Source organism: Zootermopsis nevadensis, unplaced genomic scaffold, assembly GCF_977971745.1.
Source record: "Zootermopsis nevadensis isolate Lab colony 2312 unplaced genomic scaffold, Znev_1.0 Znev_ptg000016l, whole genome shotgun sequence".
NCBI lineage: Eukaryota > Metazoa > Arthropoda > Insecta > Blattodea > Termopsidae > Zootermopsis > Zootermopsis nevadensis.
Window position 1 is genome coordinate 393,980 of NW_028259148.1, and position 21,976 is coordinate 415,955.

Here is a 21,976-nt window from a genome sequence, read left to right on the forward strand (position 1 = left end):
TAAATTTCCCCCATATAATCATTAAGTGTTCTCGATTTCTTCCGGCAGTTTATGCAAATCACAAGCATTGTTGTAAAACTCACATATAATTTTTCGCAATACATAAATCATTTAGGTTATTGCATCGCACACAGTCAAAGTAGAACACAATGCTACTCACAAGACCATTTAAAATCATATTGCCTTTCTGCATGCTATGAACAGGTCATTACAGATAACTTAACCAAGTTGTAACTTATTTTGAATCGAAATTTGTGGCGTTGTAATCATGGTTTGTCACTGCTTCTGTGAAGTAAAATTCACTCATTCTTCCTAATGTGTGCAACATTTGTTTGGACTTTGTGTCTTCTACTTCATCAACTTTGGACTATCGGTTTAATGATACCAACAGCAGTTTATAAACCCAGCACTAAACGGATATTCGTAGCGCATTCTTTATGTGTGGGAAGTCTGATTCTGAAAGGAATGTAGTGATTTGTAACTGTAGGCACAGATCACCTAGGAAATAATTTCAATGTTTATGATTCAAACACAATTAGGTATGCAGCAAATATTTTGATACAGACGAAATGTAGGACTATTTTCTGTTGATCAGTTAACCACGTTGAAGCAATAAAGGCGGTTAATGTTTGAAAAATGTTCTCAACGTTTGTTAAGAAAAGGTGATCATCGACACAGATGTGCTAAATGCTTCTGGAGGAAATTCTTTTCGCGGAAGTTATCAGAATACAGTTACTGCAACACGAAACGTAATATCGTGCCTATTTGAAACAATTTAGTTTCATAAGTAACGAAATGGAAGAAGTGTGGAAAACAGGTGTGGTAATGGGAGGTGAAAGAAGGCAGGACGAATTTAAGGACCTTGTCAAAACGCTCGAAGTTTTAAATTTACAGAACCAAGACAATGATGCTGAAATTGAGTTTTTGGTTAGCGGGTATGATAGGGAGCAAGATATTCAAGAGCTGAAAGAGAATGAATTTAAAGGTTATGTCACGTTTACAAAATTCTTTGAGATTAGTTTAAGTATAGTAATCATGTATATGTACTTGAACCTTTTTAGCACACACCCGTCAAACTTGTCACAGAACTCTGTTTAATACATATAATATCAACCTACAGATTCTTGTGACGAAGATTTCCAAGAATTATGTATTAAACTTTGTCATTGCATTGTTAGCATATTTCAAGACAATCCCTCACTTCTTTTTTTTAAATTTATCATCTCTCCAACCCCCCTCACCCATATTCCTTTCTAATCCCTTGCATAAATCAGTATCCTCAAACCTTGTCACCCTTCCTTGCTACTGTATCCCTCACTTTGGTTCGCAAGTCTCTACACCATGTCTATTTGTAATTTTAAAATTTTCATCATAAGTACTTGCTGAATTTCAATAACATTACACAGAATTTATTCCACTTAAAATATTCTACTTGATGCCATTAAAATGAAGAACATAACTGGAAATTACTATTTGGGTTCTTGTACAGAACATTTTGCCATTTAGCACCAGTAATGTGAACTTTTTATATTCACTGCGATATGTACTGCATAATTTATCAGAAAGGTTTCTTTAAGGTCCATGCCCAAATGTCTGCTTATCACATTTCAGAGCTTGAAAGCAATGTAACTGAAATAAAGAAACGCCTCAGTAAACTGCAGATGAAGAAATTTGAAAATGAGGAACACGATTCACGAAGAAAAGAAGAATGTGCAAGGTTAAAGGAGAATGAAGTAAGCATTAATTTGTTAGTTTTGTTACAATATCTGATTTGATACCAGGGATTGTGAAACTAGAGCTACCACATTTCTTAACTTTATCAGATTAGCCTATTTGTCATGGAAAAATGCCATCAGGACTTTTTCTTCTGGTCTAAGTTTATTTACCTGTTTGACCATGGACTGGATGGTCAGGGCTTAATCCCCTGCAAGTACAAAGGATCTTTCTACTAGCCTGTGTGCAGCCCACAGAGCCTTCTATACAGAGGGTCTTTTCCTGCTGGTAAACTGCAGATAGGAATTGACTATTAAATTTCCCCCTCCCAAGTACCTCCATGGTGTGTTGAGAGACGGGTGTCAATAAATATCCAGTTTTAAATTTGGCTGTTTGCATTCCTTGTGTGCTTCAGGCTTAATTTTGGCTTTCAGTATACAAAATTTGACCTTAATGTGAGTCATATCAAAATGGTTGCACCGATGATAATGGAGCTCTGTCCAGGACCAATAATATAATCATTGTATTCTACGTTACAGGAAACCCTAAGGAAAGAACTTCATGACACCTGTGCAGCTGTACAGAGTTTAAAGGAAGATGTAGATCATTTGTATGAGGGAACAACACCCAGCAAAGAAGACGCAGCTATACTCGAGAGGAATCGGTGTGTTGTTTGGGTCCACTATTCTTTAATCTAACCTCTCTATTATAATATTTTCATTTTTAAAACACATGATCATTGTATCTGAATAACGATTGGTTCAAAACGAACACGTCACAAAAGGTGGAAGCACCTGCTTTAGTTATGGTTTGTGAGAAGAAGGTTGGCAGTAATACACGAGTGATATCTACGTAACGTTTCACTTGAACAAATACATACACATAATCTTTTTTAAAATAACGTACCCCTCAGTTATTATCACCGTTATCAGTGGTACTGAGCTTATGCTGTCACGTCCATTGAGAAGACAAAGACATTTGACAACCTTCCTTTCCTTTTGTGGGTCATTTGCATATGCCCTTGAGTTACAACGGACCTGTAGAAAAGTGTGAGGTACATGTTATAAATATGAAACCATTTTCATATACAAATTTCCACCAATCTTGTGGCGGATGGATTCTTCACACTGTTGACATCAATGCGAAAAACTCCATACACGTTTGTGAATGGGCAACACATTTTTAGTCAAATGTGAGTTCCTAGTGTTATGAAGCCTGTAAGAATTGTCTCCATCATCACAGCTGTCACTGACAGTACACAGCATGATCTCCACTTAAGGTTTCTTTGTTGAGAAATTACTTTGAACACTAAACTGAGGAAAACCTTAATCTTAAATGTTTGAAATGTAACACTGAGATTACTCGCTTGGAAATACTGAAACTGGGTGTTGAATGAGGCAAAACCTTAAACTGAGGAGCATTAAATGGGATTCACATTTATACCATTTAGCAAAAAAATCACACTGATGGCATAATAATTTGATTTCTGTTTTTTCAGTGATTTGCTGAGGCTTTACAAAAATCTTACAGGACTGAAGTGGGACTACACTGCACCACCATCTGACTATACTGGCAGTATCCTTGAATGGCAAATGTGTACACTGATATTACTGGTATTAATACTTGGAGGCCTTGCAATGCAATTATATAACAGTAGATTACAAAAGAAACGGATATTAACCATTGATAGTGGAAAATTTTGTCAGAAAGATAAGAATTATTATGCATCCTTAACTTTAATCTCAGGTGTTTTTAATTTTGTCAACAATTACTGCAACTACTTTCACTACCCAGCAGGAGAGGCTAGTGTTCAACTTGTGTGGGATGAAATTCAGAGAGCTGCTCACGCAGTGTGGTCGGATATTAACGGGCAGGAACCACTACCCTAGCCCCCGGGTATTACCGGGTACTTCACGGTCTGCCTGTGTTTATATTTAACATCTGCTTTACACATTTGACCTCCTCACATGTTATCCTTAGATACTGTAACAGGTTTTGCTACATGAAATATAATTTATATTTTTCAGTAATTACACAATGTTGGTTCTTTTACTATAATTCCTAGTACCAAATGTCTTTTCATCGTCTGCATTAAAATATATTTCGGAGAAAGCGAGAAGTACGTAAGTCATCATCTTGCCATCAAACATGTTTTGTTAAACGTGGTCCTGTTATGAAACTGATCTGTGGCCTTTGCTGTGTTACAGAATGAGTTTTGACAACGGAGGATAACAGATTGAAGACAAGCTCAAAGACTTGTAAATATATTTATCTGTAAATATGGGCAGTCATATAGTCTTAACTACTGTCTTCATCTCCATGCAGGGGTTCCACCTGAATGAGTCCGTAATGAAACCTGAGTAAGAACTTGACAATTTGCCCATCACATACAGACACAGACGGCTGAAGCAAAATGGCTGCCTGGTTCACATGAGAATCTGGATTAGTTGTACAAACGGCAGGAGTGTCCTCGTGAAAACAGATGCTGTACCAATACGCCACGGCATTCATCATTCCTGAATGTGTCGCCGCTGTACTCGTTATTTGCGTGGTCTGGTAACAGCATCTTTCCAGGCTGAGATGCAGCAATTCAATAGGCTTGCTCAGAATAGTTGTGGTGAGGGTGGACAAGTTGAGGTCTAGATGTTGTGTTACCTGCAAGGGAAGGGGAAATACACAGACATCAGCATAACTTTTTGGCGACAAGGGAAATGTAATTTGTTTTATACCTGCCATATTCATTGTAATGTAAACTATAGTTTTATTACTACAGTACTAGAAAACATAACATTGAAATCAACAGAATATTAATGAAAAGATCACTGCTTGTTTTTTTACATGCAACGTTCCCAAATGTTTCCTAGGGTCAAATCCTGGGCAGTTTTTATGGTTTCCCTGGAATCCTCAAAGTAAGCAAAAGCATCCTATAATTCTAGAAGGAAAGATGTAAGGGGATTCATCTCTTAGAACTCCTTGTACTTTAATGCCAGTCATCAAAAAGCAGTAAACCCCACTTTCCAGAACAAATTCAAATGGAAATTGTATCATGATAATCTAATTAGAGAAGGCAGCTAACAACAATCACCTGGTATTCGTTGATAAAACGAGCTATGTCATAACCACAAGTGCGCAAGTTTTGAACGCGCGACACCTGAACCAGCCAATCCGACTCCAACAGTTGACCAATCACAGAGATATGCTGTGGTAAGATAATACCACCTTCTGCCAGAGATGAGCTGGAACATTGCAGTTGTATGATAACACGTTAATACAGAACTGTCACAATTTTTCTACGTTCTATCCCGACATCATCCACACACCACCAAATATTATATGCACATAGGACAGCACAGTTAAGAAATAAAATAAATTATCAATTAAGTCCATTTGATATTCTGTCTGCTGAGAATGTTTGGGATACAAGACCATGCAGAAACACTGCTCACTGGAATCAAATGGGGACAGACCTCAAATATATTTCATCCTGTTGGGAGTTTTTTTTTACCATTTTCAAAGAACATTTGGGCCTGGTTGTTGAGAGATGAAAGATATGTCAGTCTTCAAGTTATTTAAATTATACTTTACAGCAGCCTGAGGATGGTCATATGATTTGAAACATGTCACCCCATTTAACAATCATGATTTAAGATAACATTATAACTGCATATTTAATAATAATAAACCTGCTTTGTTTATGATGGAAACATTACATAGTGTATGTCCCTGAATAACTCAACGATGGAATTCTGGGATATAAAATTGAAAAATCCCAATGTCACTACCAGGACATGAGTCTCAGTCATCCAGTCATGTCACTGATTGGGGTGTTACAGCTTCTAAACATTGCATTAGCAAAACATTAATACAGGAGAGCTGGATGCATTCATACCTGAGTGCTGGTATCATGTTGAAAGCTGTCTCCTTCAGTTCCCCAGAGGGGTCGACCAAGTGTGCCACAATTACATCGAAGAAAACTTTGCCACTGTCCAGTACGTCCAGGAGCTGTTTCTCCGTTACACACTGTAACTGCGTCATACTGATACCACTCAACTCTGCAACCTTCTTTATAGCTAGCTCATCTTCCAACGAACTCACGACACACATCAGACTTGCTGCACAGCTCGTAAGGACATGCAAACCAAGTACAGGAAATGGAGAGAGATCTAATACTGCTGAGATACGTATATTACTGCGCTGCAAAAGAGAAATGTGCCTGTTTTGAAAACATAAAGGGCAGCAGGGTCCACTGGCATTTTGTACATTGAAATACAATGTTTTTCAAATTTAACAAATAGGTTCATTTCATAGGAAATATGTAAATAGCGTAATGCAAGTCTAATAATCACATACCACTGTGACGTGCAAGTTTTATTAGTTTGTGTGTTAGTCAAACTGATTTACTACTGCAGCTACGAGCACACAGTACGTCTATTTATATTATAGTGGCATACAGAGTGTCCAGTGACTTCATGTCAGTACTTCAGGATCTCACTCGTCGTCATTAAGAAATGTCATTGCATCTGATTCTCCATGGTTACAGAGCTAGATAGACTAGGTAGTAGCTATTAGTAGCGCAGCTCAAAACTGTATAAATATAGCGCTAACATGCTTTTACATTAAAGAGGAGTGTGAAGACTGTCGTCACTAGCAGAACCCCATGACCATATGGAAAAATACACCAAAAAATAAGAGGAAAGCAAAAGAAACCTTGCTGTGTGAACTGATACTTTTAAATAGGCAAAGCCTTTACCTGTTGGCACAGGAGTACAGCAGTCTTCTGCAATGATTCCTGCCACTGTTTATTGTTGAGAAACCGTACAACTTCTTCAGATGCTACACCACTGCAGCCCAATCTCCTCGTTATACCACAACAAACATCAGGATCTGGTATTTTGTGCAGAATTTTCTTTGAGTGCTCGACACTTCTCAAAACATTGGAATTGTCCGATGCATTAAACTCAGCCTCTTTCAATATCATTTCATACTTTCTGTGCATATCTTTTAATACTATAACTTTTTCTTCTTCATGAGCAGTGCAGTCAATATGTGAAGTTCCCTTTTTCCAGTTTGCTGCAATATTTAAGGACAAGTTTCCGGAGTACTCGGGATCAGAATCCGCAGTGTTACTGTCATTTTCTGAACTCTTCTGATCATCATTATGAAATTCTCTTGAAGGATGAGAATCGTCTTGCACTACAAATATTTTACCGCAAGAAAATGCATCCTGTAACTTGCTCATTGCTTGTGCGACTTCATTTTTATGTTGATCGTGGACATCAACAGAAACTTTTCCACCACGGCATGTAATACTTATGTTCAATTTCTGACCCGAAGTAACATGGATAGGAGACCGAACAGGGAATATGGCTTGGTCCCAGCAATTTGCTCTATGAACTCCATCTCTATCACTGCCATCATCAGGAGCAGAAGAGATGGTGGTAACATCATCAAGATGTAGATCAAACCACATCGCTACTGCATCAACGCGGCCGGGCTGGGTGCACGTGATGCAGTGTTCTACGTGCTTCTGTCCACGCAACCACTCGACCATCTCCTGGCAGTCACTGAACTTGAAGTGCACAGCATGGCATGGTGATGCAAGAAAACTGCACAGAAATCAAGTAAACCTGATGACTGGCTTATGTTTTTGGCTGCCCTATGAGAAGTTTCTAGATTCATGAGCCACTGTTATTCTCATATTTAGAGAACAGCTGATAACTTCAAATCAATTTATCCCTGAAGAGTATGGGAACACATTAAAGTATTTTTTTGACATTTACTTGGGAAAGATTTTTTAGTGAATGGACAAACAGTCACATCAATATCATAAGTTATTAACACCTTGATTTTAACAAACTGCATTTTCTGTCACTTTAGTTTTGAAAACATTCTGAAAGTAAAACTCTGAATACCTAATGGCAGTAACCTAACCTAAGCAGATAACAAGCAGTGACTATAAATCAATATAGCATCCTTCATACATGTGATAATGACGGAATAATAAAACGTGGACATTACCTGTAGCCATCAGGAACTGTATTTAAGTCTTCAGTGTCATATGGCTCATCACGCCTAGCTGTTAGCTCCAGCTTGCTTAGATCAAGCTCTGTTCTGTTACTGTGTACTTTCTGGACTTCAGGATCTCTTGAAAATGTGTCCGTCTGTACCTGAAATCAAATTATCGCATGTAATCTCATAGCACAGCTAAATGTTTACTAAAACTACATACTCAACATACAAAATATAATATATTTTATCACAAACTTTCATTCTGGTACATTTTCACTTTACAAAAAACCAAAATTTTAAGTTTGCTAAGTTGTATAAGCATTTCAAACTCTAAATCTTTCAAATAAAAACAAACAAACAAAGATACTACATTACCTGTAAGTGGTTAAAGAAATCCTCCTGTGTTGTTTCTGGCTTCAGGAGCCAATTTTTCCTTGCAATGTGGAGGCATTCTATAGGCACTATCCACACACCGGCTGCTTCGGGTACCACCCTCCCTGCATTTGCTTCTTGGTCTCCACATCCTGCAGGTAACAGCAGAAGGTCCCAAGCATGGATAAGAGACTGCAATATACCTTCACCTAATAAACCTGAATCCACCGTTTCTGTCACCACAAGTGATACTCTGGAAAAATAAAATGCACGCCTTTAAGGGGAAAGGTTTTCGAACGCTTCTAGAAATATTTCACAGTCATGTGGTGTAATGTTATAAAATTCAGTGTGCACAGGTAAGAATGGTATCCTCAAATACATTTAAATTACACACGCACGCGCGCACAAGAAACATATTCCACCAAAAAAATAAATTATGAAGACAGAAGTAAAATTATTAGATATGTCCAATGGTTAGCTTAGCAGAATCAACTGAGAAAGTAAGTGTTAAACAGCTTTAGCTGAAACCCACTGCCCCTTCCCTAAAGAAAACTTGGTATGCACTCCCAGATATAATTAGAAAAGAAAAAGCACCTTGCAGGCATGTCTGTTGGAATGATTATATCCGTGGAAAGTTTGTTGATCAGGTTCACTTTTCCAGAAGCTCCATTGGCACGCATCACATCAGAAGCAATCTGAATCATTGTGGAGGAACAATCACAAGCAAACACTTGTCCAGCTCCAGCTTCAGCAGCAAATAAACTGCAGTCACGTTAACAAACAAAATCACAAAGAACATGTTTAAGAAATTAACTGTATTCCAATTCAGTATACACCTTACCACCTTGTTGAAGAGTGAACTTGAAATCAATGACTGACCTAAGCACGCCTGTGCCTGTCCCAATGTCCAACACAGATGAACCAGGCCCCTGCTGGAGAACCCTTCTGGTGATCGCCGCCCGGTACGCGTCATTCCGAACGCTATCATTTAGCATACGAAAGTGCCATCGTTCCACCAACAGATTGTACGACCCCTGCAAGTTACGTCTTGCGGGGAGGAACCCAGGATTGCATTTTATAGCTTGTTGAAAATAACTACATGCTTCTGTCACATGTCCCCACCTGTAAACCATTTAAACAAAACCATATTGCCCATAGTGCAGCACTGTGGCACTGCCAACACTACAGACAGGAAGAGGACGATAAGTATGGCATCTTGTATGTTTAAATAATTTTTACCAGCACTATGCCTAGAGACAAACTGACTGTGTGGCAACGTCCCTGTCTTTAAACAGCGAAGACTTTTCTACGTGATCTTGATCACAGCCATCAGTGACAATGGTACCAACATAAATAATGACTAGCAAGTGATAATTTTGTAGTAGTAGCATTGATATTCTTCTGCATCTCTACGAAGAGCTATTTTATGTGACTGCTAGTAGCCTCTTTCACCTGCAATCCTATGTAACAGTGCAACTTTTTGTCACATATATTGCGTAGAATGATAAAATGCAGCAACATTTATCACAGTTAAAGTATATGTATAGTTACCAACAGTCAGCCAAATAGTTGTCAACAACCACACTCTGGGCGACATGATCTCATAAATTGTATTCAATCTATTATTAATGCATGAAGGGAAAAATGTGAATCACCATTACATAAGGCATCTATGTGCTATTGATACCAGAGTATATACCAAAATGCACGCAACAGCGTAAGAGATTCAGAATTTAATATTTTTGTCATAGAGATAACTTCTGGGACACATCACAGAACTTTTGTTACAGCTGCAAATGCCCACATAATGAGGTCACATGCATTAAAACCACGAAACAGCATGGAAAGCTCGTCTGTAACAATAATGGAGCAAACACTTGTACATAATTTGACAATTTTTCACAAAACATTTGATGGTGAGAAGTACTGTTTTATTTGTTTGTTTATTCAAATTATTTATGGTACTATAGCAACTACAGAGGTTATGTTAATGAAATGGGATATAGCACTGAAAAATGATGAATCAGGAAAAGAGCTGGAACGAGCAGTCATTTTCAGTTTTAAGGTGTTACCATGACATAGAAAGACTGAGGAAATCCAAGAGAAATCTGTCCCTAACCAGGATCTGAGTACAGTACCACCCAAATTCATATTAAATGTTTATTTTTGCAAAAAAGGAAACAAAGGGACAACATAAAAATATATGAATGCATACATATTATTATACAGTTTAACGTGTTAATTTTACGACACTTTACTGCATTTCTCTTGCTCAGTAAAATGTAATTTTCATTTTGTATGAAGTGAAGACAAGATGATAATAACTATAAAACCACTGATGGCAACACAACAAATTCCTTCGTTAATCTGATATTCTTGAAGTGTCCAGTCTGTGACTTTGTAATGTCCATCAAATCCTTAAACCACTGTCGAACCTTGTGTTCAAGGTGTGGGAGAGCATCACTTGGTATGCTAAATGAATACAAATTATCGCACTTGTTCTGATTTTGATATCCACCACATATTTCTACATTAATTTTGAAAACAGTGAGAGGCACAAAGGAGAGGCAGGTTTCACCATCATTCCCCATTGACATTGGTTTAAACCAATATACAATAGGATAACCAAGAAAGACACCTAATAATGTAGGGACACACCAATTTTGATCAATCTTAAGAATGAAATGTCTTTTGTTTTCACCCTTCAAGTGTTGCGCTAGATCAACGAACGTTTCACTGACGCCTGTTTCCGTAACTGAAGTACCAAGCTCCTTCAGACATTCCACATTTAACCTTTGGCCTCTGTCGTCTTTATCAGCAAGACATAAATCGTCTATCCCTATCTTTGAAACATCAGTAAAATTGACATTCTTTTTGTGTTTCCTCTTGCAACTTGAGTTGCTACATGGTCCTGAAACCAGGTTATACTTCACGGCTACTGAATTACTTTCATCAGCTGACTCATTTGGTTTGTTGCTATCAGTTTCTATGCCAAGAAATTCTGCAATGAGTTTACTCACGTCTTCTAACATACAATGTATATTACCTGCCACATCTGTATACTCTTGCACTATACATGGGGCATCCAACTGTGGGCTAACATTAACGAAACAGTCGTTCGAGTTTGAAGAACAACTATCATAAACACGTCTCAGGTTTGTTACAATAAGTTCATCCCCAATACATACAAGATATATACCAGAATGCAAGAGCTTGTTATTTTTCAAGTCAGTCACCAGATTTAATAACTGTGGGTGTTCCATTGTCACCGTTTTAACATCCCACAGAAAACCTGGTTTCAGCCCACTGTTTACAGCTTCCAAATTTATGATCAAGTTAAACATCGCGCATGGCCGTATTCTACATTTTCTCTGTGTATGAAAGTGACACTTGAGTATGTTTTCCCATGCTATAAAATTAAACTCAGTCATGGTACACTAAGCAAATAGTGAAACTACACAGCAAAGAGTTTTCAAACTAACTGTCTAAGGTCACGTATTAACCTAACCTAACCTAACTACCTGAAAGAGGTTAAGAATGGTGCTGCATCCTGCCTAGCAATCAGCTGATCTACCCTAACCTGTAGAGATGAGCTCCAAGATTGTTCAGCAGTTCCTCACTGTCTGGTAAGACTTCCAAAGCTTGCTCATAGCAACTGAAGAGATCTTTATACCGCTGCTGCCCCTCTAATTTTTCTCCCCACGAACCTAATTAAAAGAGAAAGCAAGAAATTAAATTAAATTCTATTGTCAGAATTCATCATGTTTCCTATAACATTACATTTCCATGATCCAGAATTTTTAACACAACCTTGTGTCCCCCCACTCAATGCGTAATTTATATATATATATATATATATACACACACACACACATGTTGCTATATTTACATGGCCACACTTTCATTTCCCTCTTCCTCACATCTGCACAGCTGCTTCCATTGATTTCCAAAACCACACAGCAATATTGACTTCAATCACATTTGCAAACTATTTGTAACATTTACTGGTTACCATGCGACAGAGGCTGAAGGACATGATCTTCATTAGGATGGCAACAGAATCATCATACATGACCATTAACACTTTCTTTTTAAGAATGGGTGGTTCTGGACAGCCTGCCACATGACTGTACAGTTTCCTAGGTAGTAATGGTGCAAGTTCTTACACAGTGTTGATGTAAAATGATGGGTCAATTCTACTTTCCAACATGGGCACAGTTTGAGGGCCACCAGGAAATGTGCAAATGCACGACCTGCATTACCCTTTTGCAAGTACGCCTCTGCCTGTTTCCGAGAACTTTTAGCTACTTCCAGGCATGCCTCAGGTTTCATTATCTTCTTAACTTGAAACAGAGAATAGGTTATACTCATTACACGTAATCCTTACATCAATAATGAAACTATTTTAACTAATGATTATTATAAACAAGTATTGTATTTGCACTATGTCATGTTCTACATCCTTGGCTTGGACTTATTAAGCATTTATGGAATGTAAATAAATTCTATTCTCTTCGGGTAATTACCTATTATGACCTAAGCTGCCATATTTATATGCACACAGAATTTGTCACATTTGTAAATTGTTATGAGCGCTTGTATCATAACAGCTACTTCCCTATTATCTTATCAGTTAATACCGGTTTAGTAATGTCGCACCAGACGTATGGTTCGCAATTTTAATAGTACCAAAAAAATGGCAGAGAAGAGGCAGAGAGTTTTGTCAATTCAGAGTCATGTAGTTTCAGGATATGTTGGTAATAAAAGTGCAACATTTCCACTACAGGTGAACATTATATTATAATGAAAGCATCTGGGATACAAAATTCTGTTTACTTTAAATTTAAGGGTCCACTTTTAAGTACACACGATAAGATCGTGTAAAAAGCAAGGTTATGTGATTGAACGTAAAATATTAAATGTTACATGAAAGTTTGCACATATATTTGTATACATCTATAAAGACATTAAAATGCCTGATAATACCATTCTAATAAGTTTCCTTGTGAAATATTCCAGGTATTGGGGTTTGAAGTTGATACAATAAACTCCGTCCAGTTCTCCAATCACACTGGTTACGGGTACTGGAAGGGTCAGGTTCTGAATGAGAAAGAACTGGGTAAGACCAAAAGATCGTACGTAACAGGAAACAAATTTTCACACATGACGTGATGGGTAAAAATTGTTGTATCATAATCTATTATTAAATAAAGTGTCCCATATGCCCATAATAAAATGTGGTACTTCTGTTATGCAAATTTATTTGTATATTTTTGTTTATTAACAGAAATTCGTCCCAGCTTTTTCCTTCAAAATCACATGTTCCTGTATGTCATTGTACACACTGCTAGCAACCTTGGCAGCTAACCCATACAACAGATTAAATAGGCATTATCTTTTTGATCTCAAGTAATAGAATGAATTTTACATTCAAATGATCCTTCATAGAATATTAAACGTCTTTAATAATTACCTACAAGGGCCTCTCCTCTCAATGCCTGCCATTGTTCTAATGAATTTCTTTTGGACAAAAAATACTTTTGTATGTTGAATTTCCCCAAATTATTATTCCATATGACATAATGAAATGGAGGTAAACCAAGTAGACTTATTTTAAATTTATATTTTCATGATTGGTACTATGTCCTCATAGCAAAACATCCTGAATTTAGTTTAGGAATGATATATTCAGAATGTGTTTTCCAATTTAAGTTTTTGTAAATTTTTATGGCTAGAAATTTAGTTCATTCTACTTCTTCAATTGTTTTATTATTATACTATATGTTTAGATTAATGCAACTTTTGTTGTTAGTATATTTCATGAAGTTTGTTTTGTCAAACTTTAATGTAAGTTAATAAATTGTTTTTTCCCCAGTTCACATTCTTGAACGCCACATAAAATTATCCAAAAATCCACCATAACTAAAGCTTGGGGCTTGTGAAAGGTTATGCTTAAAAATTGGTAATTTGCTCATTCATAACCATGATATATATACAATTTACCACTGTTAGACATTTAAGTGATCCAAATACATTTAAGTAAATATAAAATAATTTAAAATATTTATTTCAGTAATCACATTATTTACAGGTGTTTTTGCAGACATAAGTTTGGTCTTGCTCCATATTATTCAGTACTGTGGTATCGATAGATATGAATTTTCCATTTCTGTTACAATGATGAAGTACTGTGTAAATAATTTTTCGCACAGAAAGAGTTTGGTACACTTTGTGGTATTTGTTGTATAAGTTGACAGTATCAAATTACAGTTAATTTTTACATCCACAGATCTAGTTAAATGTACAGGATTTCATCTGCTTATTTTTCCACATATGCCCTTTACACTGCAGTGCATTGCATGACGATACAAATTATTTTAGGACTAAATATTTTGTTTAGATAACCCAGTTATATTTTATTCCATGATATAGAAGGCCTTATGGATGGATTACGTCACAACGGATTGGACTATTACACACATCTACTAACAGGCTACATAGGATCAACAGGCTTCCTGAAATATATTGTGCAAGTGGTAAAACAGCTGCGCCAGGTCAATCCAGATCTTGTGTATGGTAAGAATGTATTTGTGTGTCACTAATTGCAGTCACTTGTCAGGAACACAGGTTATGTTCCATGGTTCGCAAGGTCAAGGCTTTATATTAAATTGGGGCTTAAGAGTACTGTGGTTTCAATAAACACAAGCTGAACTGTGCTCTTTAGCCTGCCATGAAAATACAAAAGATCCTATAAGTAATAACATGTTTAAAAATAAATTATCTATAAAATATAAAAGTGTCTCAAAAAGACACGGTGAAGTGGTTAATTTGTTAGCAGTAAAACCAGTCTGTTATAGAACTGAAAAATACTGTTGATGCTTTTTCCAGTAATTTTAAATCTTTAACAAATCTTGTGTGACTGTCATGTCAGACTTTTTATCAATAGTTCCTCTTTATGTGGCTGAAGCCAGCAAGGCTGTAAACTTCTTAAAACTATGTAGGTAAGTAAGGAGTGTTTTGACATCTGAGACCTTCCTCACAGAAACACAATGCTGTCATCCCAGTATTTAAGAAAGGTTAACAGTAGTGCAGCTGGTATCTTAACATCTTTTTTAATTCTTAGATCTATGCAAAATTGGTTTGGATAATGAAATGAACCTTAAGTCTGGAACAGTTGATTAAAATTATTTGTAATAAAACCAATATTAACTTTACTTACATATCTGCTGGACTGAATTGTTCTACACTTCATTCCAGACAGCAATATCTTGACGCCCTGTTCCTGAATGTTTTTAAAATCAAAATTAAGTGCTCTTGCTTTCTGGATTGTCAGTGTACGGATACGCACAAGAATCAGAGACTATTCTACTTCCAACGTACATTGTCACTAAGAGGCTAGTCCCTCAGCTTAGACATATTTCTGCTGATGATGACATCTGCAGGGAAGAAATGGAAAATGGCAAAGATAATGTTTCAAAAGAACTTATCACTTCCATCTTCAAGGCTGAAATGACTACAAACTTCTTCAATTTCTTACTTCAATCCTGATCATGAAAGTGATACAATACTCTGGAACATTGGTAACCATATACAAGAACACATTCAAATGCTCCAAAATATTAATTGTAATTTAAATGTTTTAAACATATCTACTAGTGGCATTAAAACTGTCCAATCCTTTCGAACCTCAAACTCCACAATACTAATGGCAAAGTGCTTTTAATAACTTAATAATAATAATATCTTTATGTATGTAAAAGTGGATACAAGTTACCAATTTCTCTATAGTGTGTGATCCTGTAATGGGAGACAATGGCAAGATGTATGTGCCAAAGGAACTGCTGGAAATATACAAGGACACTATTCTGCCTCTGGCAGATATCATTACACCTAATCAGTTTGAAGCTGAGTAAGTACAATGGTAGTGACACAGAATTATTTTAATAATGTCCACAGTCTGTGAATGTTACTATTATATCACTAATCCTTATTATATGTAGAGATGTGAATTCCAGATTTGTTGAGTATTGGTTTAGCAAGACAAATTATATTATTTATTGAAACACTGCAGTAGAGCACATAACCTTAAATGTACCTTGAATATCCAAGGCCTGAAGTTCTATTACAGGCCATTATTCACAATTAAAACACCTTTGGGAGAAAAATAATGTTTGACGGAGAACTAGAATAGACCGAATAAAGCAATGTTATGATTTACGAGGTCTGAACTAGGGAGATTTTATATCATCAGTAGTATTGTTTTAATTTCATATGATTATTAATTGTGGTGGACTTTCATAAAGCAACATTGAATCCACAAACTCCACAGACGAGTGTTTTTCTTGAGATGCTGATAGTTGCACAGTTGGTCAAGAAATTCTATGCCTTTTAGAATCTGAAGACTAATTAATGTGTTCACAATCGTGACACTGGTCCCGAGCAGCACAAATCCAGTTCAAACACTCATACTACAATCTACCAATCACACGTCAAGCTGGTGTAAGTACTGTACTTTGTTGTCCCCTTGAAACGAAATACGTAATGCACACAGTAATCCTCAAAGCTGAATAGCAATTTATTGCTTAGGTGGCTAGCACAGTTTGAGAAATGTTACGCATGCCACGACAGTTTAGCGAGTGAAGTTACTGGCTGCACGCTGGAACACCGGGATTCAGGGGCATTGTCCTCTGGGGATGAAGTGGCCAGGGCATCATGATATTTACCACTAAAGAGATCAAGAATACATGGACCTATACCTTCACTCCCTCTCTATACCTCCAAGGCTCCCTTTAACACAGTGATACAAAGTTTAAATTCAAGAACTGTTGTTTCAGATTGTTATCTGGGAAGGAGATTAAATCAGCTGATGACGCATGGGCAGCTGTCGAACATTTCCACAAGAAAGGTTGTCGTACTATAGTGCTTTCATCTACAGACTTGGGTGATGATCAAAATCTTCTGGCATTGGCAAGCAGCAGAAGTGGTAAATTTTCATAATTGTTTTGTACGTGTGTCATAGAAAAAATACCGTTTGTTTTCCCAGCCAAGAAAATGGTTTGAACAAAGTAATAATTCTAGAGATGGTTTAGTCTGCAGCTGAAGATAGCTGTCATCTGGGTTGTAGCACCATGTAGTCTAGTAAAAGTTTAATGGCGTTTGAAAGGTGCTTGATGCTTACATCATCAGGGTGATGACTCATACTAACCACCATTAGACCAGTTTTCTATTTTGGTCTCACAGGTGATTATACAAGATTTTGCATCCAAGAAATGTCTTCTCAAGGAGGAACACAATTTACAAACTTTAAATTTCAGCAGTTGAAATACCAGATGTAGCTGAAATATTTGTTAAGTATTTGACATTCTGTTGTTGTAGGATCCAAAAAATGTCCTAGATTCTCCTTTCCGCATTCTTTAGCCAGCACTCCAACATAAAAGTATTCTTAAACTGCTGAGCAGGTGACAAGAGGACAGAACTCACCATCCGTATTCCGAAGCTACCGGGTACATTCACCGGAACGGGCGATCTGTTTGCCGCCTTGTTGCTTGCGTGGATGTGGCATACCAACAACCAACTGAAACTATCACTTGAAAAAGTGATAGCCACCCTTCAAACCGTTCTCGAAAGAACTCTCCATTACGCCAAAGGTACGTTTTTTTAGAGTACCAGAGGACGGATAAAGTCCAAAAAGTCAGTAATTTAGACCCCACTTTTTTATAAAACCCAAATATTGTTTCAATTTTACAATTGCCAGCCATGGGACTTTGTCCTGACCAAAAATTAATTCAAGCCAGACCCTATATCCATTCACTCATTACCTGGGCATAATTGTTTATAATTTATTACTGAAGTAAATCTATATAATAAATATTTACCATGCTGTTTGCCATATTAATAATGGTCAGATGTTTCTTTAGACCTATCATTACAAAAAATTTCTGTATTGCACACCGAACGGTGAACTAGTATCAGCATCAATGAAAGGACTGACTATAGGCCAGAGCAGAGGCAGGTTGTTCCTATCTTTAGCACACAAAGATTGGTTCTGTGGCCTATGCAGCCTTCTACCCAATGGGTACTGAGGACTCTTACCCTGGTTGCAGCGTTCAGCTTCACCTCCAAGTGTCTTATATACTTTTGCATCATTGTGTGCAGGCAACCTTTACACCGAATGGAAATAGTTTTATTCCAACCTCACAGTTTGCATGGCCACAATATTAGTTGAAGACTGTAAATTATATTTTAAAAAAAATGCAGCACAGTGACTAAGTTTCATGGAAATATGTGGAGTTCAGTGACACGCATATTATTTCTGGAGTGAAGACTGGACGTCATCAAGAAAAATGGGAATTGTTGCCAGGCGTAAGACAAATGTTTTCTGCCTAAAGGAATCTCTTTTCTTTTGCCTCGCACAGAAAGAAGTGAATCTGGTGACCCTGGTTTTGCGCTTATGGAACTGCAACTCATCCAGAGTAAGGCTGACATTGAGAACCCACAGACTGTCATAGAAGCAAAAGTGTGCTAAAAGCTTTAATGGTTGACAGCGAACCTACATCTACAGGCCAACCGAGCTTGCAATGAAGGTTTGCTCACACCAACTGGAGTCTTCCAACATATTAATCAGATCATTCCATCATGTTAAAATATTAGTACGGACCAAATAATAGGACTTATGTAATATCACATATATTAATAGATGTAACACTGAATGTTCTGTTTGGGGAAATTATTATACTACTGGGTGTCACGGATATGAATTGGGGACGAGGGTTAGAGATGCATGCGGAACTGTAGAAATATACAGAGAAGTCCACTTATTGATGGCCACAGACATGCTAAAAATCAAATAGCGTACGAGCCAATGCGTTTTGAGAATGCCCTAAAAGCATGGCCGTCTAAATGTGGCATGACAAAGGGGAGTGAATCTGTTCACTGCATATAACACTGACAACGAAATCACACAAGACAAAAGAAAGGTTGAAGTTAAATTTCTAAAACAAGCTGTCGTATACTACAAAAAATAAATGACTGACAAAATGGTAACAGGTCATTTCACAGCAAAATAAAAATAACTAATAAACTAAATTTTTGAAAATCTGTAGTGGAAAGCCATAAGCTGATATAAGCGAAGTACAGTTTCACAGAAAAACATCTTAAAAGTTACGCAGCTAATGTAAAATAATGTTTTCCAGCTATCGAGTTAAAAATTTCACTGTTAGTGTGGCTTTATAATGTTTTGATTTGCACATGTCACATTTAGCATGGCAGAGGACACCACTAGAAGTACGTTTAAACCCTTATTTAAAAAAAAAAACTAGAAAAAGTGTACGTATCAGCTTATGGCTTTCCACAACAGAAATATTCTGAGTCACCTACCTTACCGTAATTTCATTAAATCCTTCAGAGAAGTAAATGAGTACTTTTATGTATTTGAGTTAAACAGTCCTTAACCATCCACTGTACGACAGAAACAAGTAAACCAGCATTTTTAAGTATTTAAAACTGTCTACAACCTAAAAAAACACCATTACTTGAAATTTCAAAGAGGCCTTCCTCTTCCAATTCCATTGGGAATGGGAATTTCAATGTCAGTCGATGGACCTTGTCCCAACTCTAGGCTGGATCCCTCCGCAAGAGATCTCCCTCCTGGAGCCACTTCCTCAGTCCTGTTTGGATTTATTCCACGTCCCAGACCCATGTTCGGATTCAACAGTCGCAGTGCTTCTGAAGTCTTACGTGGCAGGCGTAATGGTTGCATGACATCTTCAGTAACTGAAGGTCCAGACTGAGAGCCACCAGGAGCTGAAGCATCATCATGTGTATCTCCATCCTTTAAACGCTGCAAGCGCAGCCTTTCTCTCAGGCGGAAGGCTTTCCTCTCAGACCTGCAGATGTCACACTCACAGTAGACACAAAAATAAAAATGGTCAACCCAAAAAAGAAGACCTGAGTATATCAATAAATACAACTTCAAATGAGGAAAAGTTTTCTTCCAGAGTTCCTAGAAAAGCAGTAAAGCCGAGAGCAGCCAATTCACAGCTGTTCTCACAGACCCAGTGGCATACAGGCCAGCCTCTGCAGGCGACCAATCCAACCCTGACCATAGCCAGACCAGCTCTCGGCTACCACGCAATTGCCGTGCACTCAAGCTAATGCCTTACTGTGCCTGTATGAAGCCAATGCACAACTTTCAGTTTAAAAGGGTAAGATGACATAAGAAAAAGGACGGCTAGCTTTACTAATCATGTTTTATATCCTCCCTCCAATTTAACTTAGCATCCAGGATAATGCCCCAGATACATCACTGACTCAGTGGAACATATCACCCTATTTAGTAGAACAAATTCTATGAACCTTACAACTTTCTTCCTCTTGGTAAGAGCAGAGTTTTCAGACAGTACTTGGGAATGTTCCACTTATCAACAAGGCCTCATCAGCATAGCCATGAGTGTACAGACTCTCTAAGGAGGTGTGCAAAAAATACATCCACCACCAGGTTCCACATTAGCCAGGACTGAATCCCACACTGCAAAATCTCCCAGTCAACAGAAACCCTCATCTAGCACACCATTTTGGTCTTCACAATCTACTAGCTATTTTCAGCAACCATGTCTTGTCACCATTAACAAATACAATTACGGAACCTCATTATCTAACGACTTGCAGTTTCCTAGGTTGGGTAATTAATTCTACTAGAGTAGTTTATTTACATTCCATAGATCCTTCTTAGGACTCAACCAAAGGACGTATAACATGTCATTTCATACAAGTTATGCACTTACTTTGTCGCTCCATTAAGCATCCGTACTATAGGTGCTGCTTCAATACGTTCTGATGGATCATATGTTGTAGCTTGAGTTTCAGCATCCCAGTTTTCTTCAGGTATAGGAAGTTCTGGTTCATTGTATGGGGCCAGTTGGAGATCACCATGCACAGACTCTTGAACTTCATATTTATGCCCTTCTATGACCCTTCGGTCTGGACATGTACTAACATGGTACTGATAATCTGGTTTGTCAACATGATGTACAGCATTGAATGGACAAACCATTTTTTCTGCCAATGGGTAATTTCGCTTGCATTTAATAAGATGTACCTGCATTCTTGATGTACGAATAACATGGCTCTTATTGTATGGGCACTGTATCTCAGGATCTTTTCCCTGCATTTTTGACCTACAAAATTAAAAACATTCATTTCAGCCAATGATCTACAAATTCGTCTTCCTATAAAACACATAGTTATGACATACTAATTTAAATAATCAACATGTTTCTGTGGCCACGCAAATTTTATAACAAGTGCTGTTAACGGTAATATGAAAGTCGAATTTCATAAGACTCGTTAACTCCGCTGTAAGTAAAACATTCACGCAACTACGACAAGTCCGTTGTCGTGAAAGTTATGTATATACTGACAGTCTACGCACTGAGAATTCCTAAACATTCTAATTGGCAATCGTTTCACACAATTATGATACAATTATCAGTTTTCACTGCAGTGAAATTTAATCGTTTGTTTATGACGTCTTTTGAGGTTGTGGTGGCGTTGGCATTCGAACATGTTGAATTTACTACTGTGCACTCCCGGCTTGCATGCATTGTTTAGTTATCAGTATTAATACATCTATGCTATTTAAAAGCATACAATATCTATCCTACTCATTATACTTATAGTAACTTCACCTTTTTAAAAAAATATTTCCAAACCTTGTGAAAGCGATGAACAAGGAATCCTACATCCACAGATCATAAACTGACCATGACACAATCTTTCAGTGCCATGGTTCACAGAGTTTAAACGTGGGCTAAGTGCTTACTTTTGTCGTTTCATTAACAGCTCTGCTAACTGCAGGAACAATAGTTCACTACAAACTCAGAAA

The 21,976-nt window shown here is 37.3% G+C and overlaps 4 protein-coding genes across 14 annotated transcripts; 2 read left to right on the forward strand and 2 right to left on the reverse strand.

The window, feature by feature from the left end:
* The first annotated feature begins 10 nt into the window (after nucleotides 1–10).
* Nucleotides 11–3,743, forward strand: LOC110828572 (uncharacterized). 3 transcript variants are annotated; one of them, XM_022061396.2, is made up of 5 exons: nucleotides 589–985; nucleotides 1,612–1,733; nucleotides 2,253–2,377; nucleotides 3,212–3,288; nucleotides 3,460–3,743. In XM_022061396.2, the coding sequence occupies exons 1-5, from the start codon at nucleotides 796–798 to the stop codon at nucleotides 3,600–3,602; spliced, it is 657 nt and encodes a 218-aa protein (XP_021917088.1). In that variant the 5' UTR covers nucleotides 589–795; the 3' UTR covers nucleotides 3,603–3,743. The 3 variants fall into 3 exon arrangements, with proteins under 3 accessions (XP_087205434.1, XP_087205433.1, XP_021917088.1); XM_087349308.1 differs by lacking the exon at nucleotides 589–985 and adding an exon at nucleotides 11–539 and having other exon boundaries at nucleotides 3,212–3,743; XM_087349307.1 differs by having other exon boundaries at nucleotides 581–985; nucleotides 3,212–3,743.
* Nucleotides 3,744–3,942: 199 nt separating this feature from the next.
* LOC110828507 (protein arginine N-methyltransferase 9) lies at nucleotides 3,943–13,588 on the reverse strand. Of its 7 annotated transcripts, none has more exons than XM_022061286.2 (11): nucleotides 13,568–13,588; nucleotides 12,261–12,437; nucleotides 11,675–11,801; nucleotides 8,974–9,216; nucleotides 8,689–8,856; nucleotides 8,098–8,347; nucleotides 7,732–7,880; nucleotides 6,464–7,319; nucleotides 5,603–5,907; nucleotides 4,799–4,949; nucleotides 3,943–4,368 (listed from the first exon to the last, which is right to left on the reverse strand). In XM_022061286.2, exons 2-11 carry the CDS (start codon nucleotides 12,424–12,426, stop codon nucleotides 4,012–4,014), a joined length of 2,772 nt encoding a protein of 923 aa, XP_021916978.2. In that variant the 5' UTR covers nucleotides 12,427–12,437; nucleotides 13,568–13,588; the 3' UTR covers nucleotides 3,943–4,011. The 7 variants fall into 7 exon arrangements, with proteins under 7 accessions (XP_021916978.2, XP_087205413.1, XP_087205412.1 ...); XM_087349287.1 differs by lacking the exon at nucleotides 13,568–13,588 and adding an exon at nucleotides 13,081–13,206; XM_087349286.1 differs by lacking the exon at nucleotides 13,568–13,588 and adding an exon at nucleotides 13,081–13,188 and having other exon boundaries at nucleotides 12,261–12,432.
* Nucleotides 12,753–19,179, forward strand: Pdxk (pyridoxal kinase). Of its 2 annotated transcripts, XM_022061371.2 has the most exons (7): nucleotides 12,753–12,880; nucleotides 13,114–13,213; nucleotides 14,527–14,670; nucleotides 15,883–16,003; nucleotides 16,929–17,077; nucleotides 17,553–17,741; nucleotides 18,510–19,179. In XM_022061371.2, the coding sequence occupies exons 1-7, from the start codon at nucleotides 12,761–12,763 to the stop codon at nucleotides 18,617–18,619; spliced, it is 933 nt and encodes a 310-aa protein (XP_021917063.1). In that variant the 5' UTR covers nucleotides 12,753–12,760; the 3' UTR covers nucleotides 18,620–19,179. The 2 variants fall into 2 exon arrangements, with proteins under 2 accessions (XP_021917063.1, XP_087205432.1); XM_087349306.1 differs by lacking the exons at nucleotides 12,753–12,880; nucleotides 13,114–13,213 and adding an exon at nucleotides 13,247–13,269.
* Nucleotides 14,135–21,976, reverse strand: LOC110828561 (gametocyte-specific factor 1 homolog). Of its 2 annotated transcripts, none has more exons than XM_022061387.2 (3): nucleotides 21,780–21,976; nucleotides 20,877–21,269; nucleotides 14,135–19,979 (listed from the first exon to the last, which is right to left on the reverse strand). In XM_022061387.2, exons 2-3 carry the CDS (start codon nucleotides 21,260–21,262, stop codon nucleotides 19,634–19,636), a joined length of 732 nt encoding a protein of 243 aa, XP_021917079.1. In that variant the 5' UTR covers nucleotides 21,263–21,269; nucleotides 21,780–21,976; the 3' UTR covers nucleotides 14,135–19,633. The 2 variants fall into 2 exon arrangements, with proteins under 2 accessions (XP_021917079.1, XP_021917070.1); XM_022061378.2 differs by having other exon boundaries at nucleotides 21,804–21,962.